Source organism: Carlito syrichta, unplaced genomic scaffold, assembly GCF_000164805.1.
Source record: "Carlito syrichta isolate Samal-C Ts95f unplaced genomic scaffold, Tarsius_syrichta-2.0.1 Scaffold302419, whole genome shotgun sequence".
Taxonomy (NCBI): domain Eukaryota; kingdom Metazoa; phylum Chordata; class Mammalia; order Primates; family Tarsiidae; genus Carlito; species Carlito syrichta.
Window position 1 is genome coordinate 204,153 of NW_007246515.1, and position 6,330 is coordinate 210,482.

A 6,330-nucleotide genomic window follows, 5' to 3' on the forward strand; every position below is an offset into this window, starting at 1 on the left:
ACAGGCTGAGCCGCCGAGCCCGGCTAGGCTATAATGTTTTTGTTTTTGTTTTTGTTTTGAGTTGGAGTCTCACTCAGTCCTCCAGACTGGAGTGCAGTGGCCGCTCCCAGCCACCGCAGCCTCGCCTGCTGGGCTCCTGAGATCCTTCCACCTCCGCCTTCCAAGTAGCCGAAATTACAGGCATGTGCTACCACGCCCAACTGATTTTTAGATTTATTGTGGAGATGAGGTCTCGCTGCCCAGGTGGGTCTCGAACCCATAGGCTCAGGCAATCCACTCACCTCAGCCTCCCAAAGGCACAGAATTACAGGCTGAGCCACTGAGCCCGGCTAACTATAATGTTTTTAATGGAAAATTATAAGTGCTGATGAGGATGTAGAGACTGGAAACTTCACACATTGCTGATAGGAATGAAATATGGTACGGCCACTGTTGGTGATTCCTCAACAAATTAAACATAGAATTACAATATGACCCAGCAGTTCCACTCCTGATTATGTACCCAAGGAGCCGAAAACAATACTCAAACAGGTACTTGTACATGAATGTTTGTGGCAGCATTACTCATAATAACCAAAAGGCGGAAACAGCTCAAATGTCTATCAACAGAGGAGATGATAAACATAATGTAGTATATACATATGATGGAATATTATTCAGCCATACAAAGGAATTGAGTATTGACACATGCTACAACATGTATCATTACATGCTCAGAAATGTTATGCTAAGTGAAAAAAGCCACATATTGTGTGATTCCATTTACATGAAGTATCTAGAATAGATAAATCCATGGTGCCAGAAAGCAAATTGCCTTGTGCTGTTGGGACGGAGGAATGGGAACTGACTGCTAAACAGGTATGGGGTTTTCTTTTGGGGGTAATGAAAATCTTTTAGAATTGGATAGAGAGATTGGTTGCACAGCATTCTGAATGTACAGTTGACCCTTGAATAACATGGGGTTTAGGGAGGCCAATCCCCTGCACAGTCAAAAATTTCTGTGTGACTTTTGACTCCCCAAAAACGTTGCTACTAATAGCCATCTATTGACCAGGAGCCTTACCAACAACATAAACAATATGTATTCTGTATGTTATATGTATTAGATTACTATATACTTAAAATGAAGTAAGCTAGAGAAAATAAAATGTTGTGAAGAAACCCATAAGGAAGATAAAATATTTTTACCATCCATTGGTGCAAGTGGATCGTCATGATGGCCTTCATCCTTGTGGTAGCCTGAGAATGAGGAAGAGGAGGGGTTGGTCTTGCTGTCTCACAGGTGGCAGAAAATCTACATGAAGGTGGACCCCTGAAGTTCAAGCTCATGTTGTTCAAGGGTCAACTGTACCAAGTACCGCTGAATTGTACCCTTAATGGCTAATTTTATGTGATATGCATTTCACTTCAATTTCTAAAAACCCATTCCTACAGACCTTCTCCGGCTTTTGTTTTTGTATGTAATCAAAATGTTTTAATGTCTTTTGACTTGATGTTTGACCCTCTCCTAGGTGCCTGCTGAGATCCAATACTAATTAGAAGCATAGTGACAATGAAAATAGAATCAGGAGGGGGAATGAGTGGCTTTCTCCAGGGAAGATGGGAAAGAAGAGCCATGCCAAGGCTGGTATGGTGGAGCTGCAGCTCAGCCCTTCAGTGCAGCCCAAGCCTGCCCTCCCAACGAAAGTGGGTCCCTCCCTAGGGAGAGAGCCCACTGCTGTGAAAAATTAGATTTTCTCCATTTTCATTTCCCAAATAATGATTTCTTCATATTGTTTTTTCTAGCTATAACTGTCATGTTCTTTGCTAAATGCTTAGAAAATATGTAAAAATAGGAAGTAAATTAAAAATCACTACCCGTAGATAGCCCAGAGATAATATGACTTCTGTTAAGGTTCTGGTGTAGAGCACACACCAGACTGAATTCCTGATTCATCTCACCCAGTGATGTGCTGGTGGGCTAGTTGCTGGTCTGTAGTAGTCCTGATCTGTAATGTTTGCTGATTTCTGGGGAGCAAATGCTCCCATTGAAGCTAATGTCGGGGTACCAACATGGCACCCCCAAACGTGGGGCTGGGAGGATGGCACAGTGGGCTCTGATGGCTCTTTCTTCCCCTACAGCACTGGGCCTTAGCAGTACCCTGTCTCTTTCTGTGTTGCCCCCTCTTAGCCACACCCAGAGCCATGGAGTCTTCCTGTCCCTCAGACCTCTCTCCCTCTCCCGTTGTGCCCTGGAGTCTCCTTCACCCTATGACTTCTTTCCATTTATTCTGCTGTGTCTTTGGCCAGGTTGCATTCTCCTGTCTACTCTTGAAGTAGGGTCCGAGCGATTAAATAACAGCCCACTGACTTAATTTTAACAAAGAAGTTTATTAGTCAAGGCTCTGCCAGCTGGCAACCGCCTGCAGGAAGAGAATTTCAAGCAAGACAGCCCCAAGTCCCCGCTCAGAGCGCCCTTAAGTAGTCCTAGCTTACATCTTGGTTAGCTAAAGTTAGAGTTTGACATTTTCCAGAACGCTTATCGCAATATTCTGCTGACATCAGCAAGCTAGCGAGTTTACAGAAGCAGATGTGCTAATTAGACAGGTGTAGTGGGTAAAGATACAATTTATCTTGCAATGTTTACAGAGGAGAAACCTTCAAAGAAAAACCTCCAGGAAGGGAGTAACGCCTTAAGGCTGGAGCCATTTCTTTCATCCCTCCCCTTACAATCCCAGGGGCAGAGGCTGCTTCTTTTCCCTTTCACACTCTGCTGCAACAACATCCTTCTGATGTCCTTTCCCACTCCTGCCTCATCCAACCCATTTTCCTATAATAACTGGTTAGATCCTAAAATATACCCTATATTCTGCCATTTTCCAATAAATGTCACCTCCCAAGAGAGGTTTTTCTTGACTTCCCTCTCTCTGAACCTGGTTGGTTTCCTTAGTAGCGCTTAAGGTGTTTGATAATGTCTTAGTTTTTGTTTCTCTCATTAGAATGTGAACTCCACAAAGCCAGCACCATGTGATCTTATTTCCAATGCCTGGCAGATATTCCACATAGATTGTGTTTGTTCAATGAATGTATGCATGAATGAATGAACCTATTAAGTCTGTTTTCATATATATGAAACAAATTGAGTACAGTTTCATTTCATATGTACATATGAAAACATTGAATTTAGTTTCATTTTATATATGTATTAAAACAGATTGAATAGGTACATTCATTTTATTCATACATACGAATGAAACCATATATTCTATATGTACTTGATAAAATTTGAGATCATATTGTGTATAAAGTTTTATAATCCACTTTTCTTTCTTTCTTTCTTTCTTTCTTTCTTTCTTTCTTTCTTTCTTTCCTTCTTTCCTTCTTTCTTTCTTTCTTTTTTTTTTTTTGAGTCAGAGTCTCACCCAGGTGGAGTGCAGTAGCACGCTCACAGCTACCGCAGCCTTGACCTGCTGGGCTCAGGCAATCCTTCTATTTGAGCTTTCCAAGTAGCTGGAACTACAGGCACATGCCACCACACCCAACTAATTTTTTAATTTACAGTAGAGATAAGGTTTTGCCAAGTTGCCCAGGTTGGTCTTAAACCTCTGGGCTCAGGCAATCCTCTTACCTCGGCCTCCCAAAGTGCTGGGATTATAGGTGTGAGCCACTGTGCCTGGCTATAATCTACTTTTCGTTGGTCTCGGTGGCTCAGCCAGTAATCTCATGCCTTGGGTGGCTGAGGTGAATGGATTGCCTTAGCCCATTGGTTCGAGACCCACCTGGGCAACTTGGCGAGACCTCATCTCTACAATAAATCAAAAAATTAGCCGGGCGTGGTAGCGCGCACCTGTAATTCCAGCTACTTGGAAGGTTGAGGCGGAAGGATCGCCGGAGCCCAGCAGGTCGAGGCTGCGGTGTCTGGGAGCGGCCACTGCACTCCAGTCTGGGCAACAGAATGAGACTCCAACGCAAAAAAAAAAAAAAAATCTACTTTTCAATGTTATATTTTACTGTGAGCTTTACTGCATACCTTTATTTTTTTAAGAATGTGATTCATTAATGGTTGCATAGGATTTCCAAGATATGCTGTGTTGTGATGTATTGAATCTGTTCCCTGACTATGGACATTTAGATTGTTTTGGGATTTCCTTTGCTGATGATTTTCTGTTTTGTTTCTCATTATGTAATCTCAAGTTTTTTCTTCTAATTCTTACAGTGAAAGTCCAGTGGATATCTTGCAGATATTTAGAGTCGGCAGAGTGAATGAAACCACAGAGTTTTTTAGCCAACTTGGCAATGTGAGGCCCTTGCTGCACGGCTCTCTGGTTCGCAACATTGTAGGAATCCTGTGTCGGTAAGAGCAACTGTGTCTAGTTTTAAAAACGTTCAACCTCACAAATGTGAAAGGTTTTAGTTTTTTTTCTACTTTTTTCTATGCTACATGGGTGTTTTCAGTTAAAATCAGCCTGTTTGTTGCATTATGGGGAAAATTACATACTTTATGTAATTTAAATATGTATTTTTTAAGTGCAACATGTGGTTATGAATTGCTTCTTAAAGACCGTATCATTAGAAGAAAAGTGATTCTATATCTCATGGCTCTTACATGTGGATTTCATCTAGGGATAGCCAAATACTTAAAGCAGAGAGTCTAGAAATGAGTGTGCCCACAAGATAGTGTGAGTTTTTATTCAAAACAGGACTCTAAATTTCTGTTTGCTTTGAATAACTACTGAATATTAGAGTTAAAACTGAAGTCACAGGGACAGAGAAAAATATTATTAAATTTAGATTTATTTTTTTTAGTTAGAGTCTCACTCTGTTGTCCAGGCTGAAGTACAGTGGCATGATCAAGGCCACTGCAGCCTCGACCTGCTAGGCTCAGGTGATCCTTCTACCTCAGCCTTTCAAGTAGCTAGAACCATAGGCGTGTGCCATCATGCCCAGCTAATTTTGGATTTATTGTAGAGATGAAGTCTCTCCAAGTTGCCCAGGCTGTTCTCTTGGACTCAGGCAATCCTCTTGCCTCTGCCTTCCAGAGTGCTGGGATCACAGACGTGAGCCACCATGCCCAGCCCAATTTAGATTCTTTTTTTTTTTTGAGTTGGAGTCTCACTTTGTCTCCCAGGCTGGAGTGCAATGGCACGCTCACGGTCACTGTAGCCTCAACCTGCTGGGCTCAGGTGATCCTTCCACATAGCTGAAACCACAGGCATGTGCCACCATGCCTAGCTAATTTTTTTTATTTATTGTGGAAACAAGGTTTTGCCAAGTTGCCCAAGCTGGTCTCAAACTTCTGGACTCAGGCAATTCTCTCGCCTCTGCCTCCCAAAGTGCTGGGATTACAGGTGTGAACCACTATACCTGGCCCAATTTAGATTCTTTAATAAGTTCTTAGAAGAAATTTATTTTTATTTTTTAATTTTTTGCATTTTTATTTCAGTAGCTCTAGGGGTTCCAAGTGGTTTTTGGTTTCATGGACACATTGTGTAGTGGCAAAAAAAGCCTGGGCTTTAAGTGTACCACCTCCCCCACCTGTGCACATTGTACCCAACAGGTGATGTGTCAACCTTTCATCTGTCCATCACTCTTTAGAAAAAATTTAAAAAGAAACATACAAGACTCATCTAAAAAAATGTTAAACTGCTATTGGGACCCAAAAGACAACTTGGGTTACTCAAGAGGATGCCAGTTTTCCTTGAATTAGTCTATAAATTTAGTGCTGTCATAATAAAAGTACCAGCAAGGTGTTTTTTTTTTAAATGAAAAACTGATTCTACAACACATATTTTTAATATTTTTGACATTACCAGGATAATTCTGAAAGAGTAATGGGAGGATTAATGAATCAGACATTAAATAGGGCAACCCCTTCGGATCCCCTCCACTATAGGAGCTTTTCTGTTCTTTTAATAAATCTTGCTTTAAAAAAACACAACATATATATAGTTCATTTGCATTTATTTATATTAAATAAATAATTTATTTATATTAAATAAATGCAAATGAACTAAAAAACATAGAATATTAGGATACGATAAAAGTAACTTTTGCCACCATTGAAGGAAGTTTCAATACTGTCTATAGAGATAAGTGGGTAACTACCTAGAAAAAATATAAAGTTGGACCCTTATCTTATTCCTTACTTAAACTTTAGACAGAGCAAATATTTAAATATTTAAAATGAAACCATTAAAGTACTAGATGAAAAGTGAGAAATGAGCCGGGCTTGGTGGCTCAGCCTATAATCCTGCGCCTTTGGGAGGCTGAGGTGAGTGGATTGCCTGAACACATGGGTTCGAGACCCACCTGGGCAGCGAGACCTCATCTCTACAATAAATCAAAAAATCA

At 40.9% G+C, this 6,330-nt stretch overlaps 1 protein-coding gene across 1 annotated transcript in view; it reads left to right on the forward strand.

Annotated features, from left to right (window-relative positions):
* PARP4 (poly(ADP-ribose) polymerase family member 4) overlaps window positions 1–6,330 on the forward strand; it is an 81,329-nt gene that overhangs the window by 23,056 nt on the left and 51,943 nt on the right. The window contains 1 exon segment of the mRNA XM_008056624.2: window positions 4,196–4,333. Coding sequence (XP_008054815.1) covers window positions 4,196–4,333 — 138 coding nt within the window.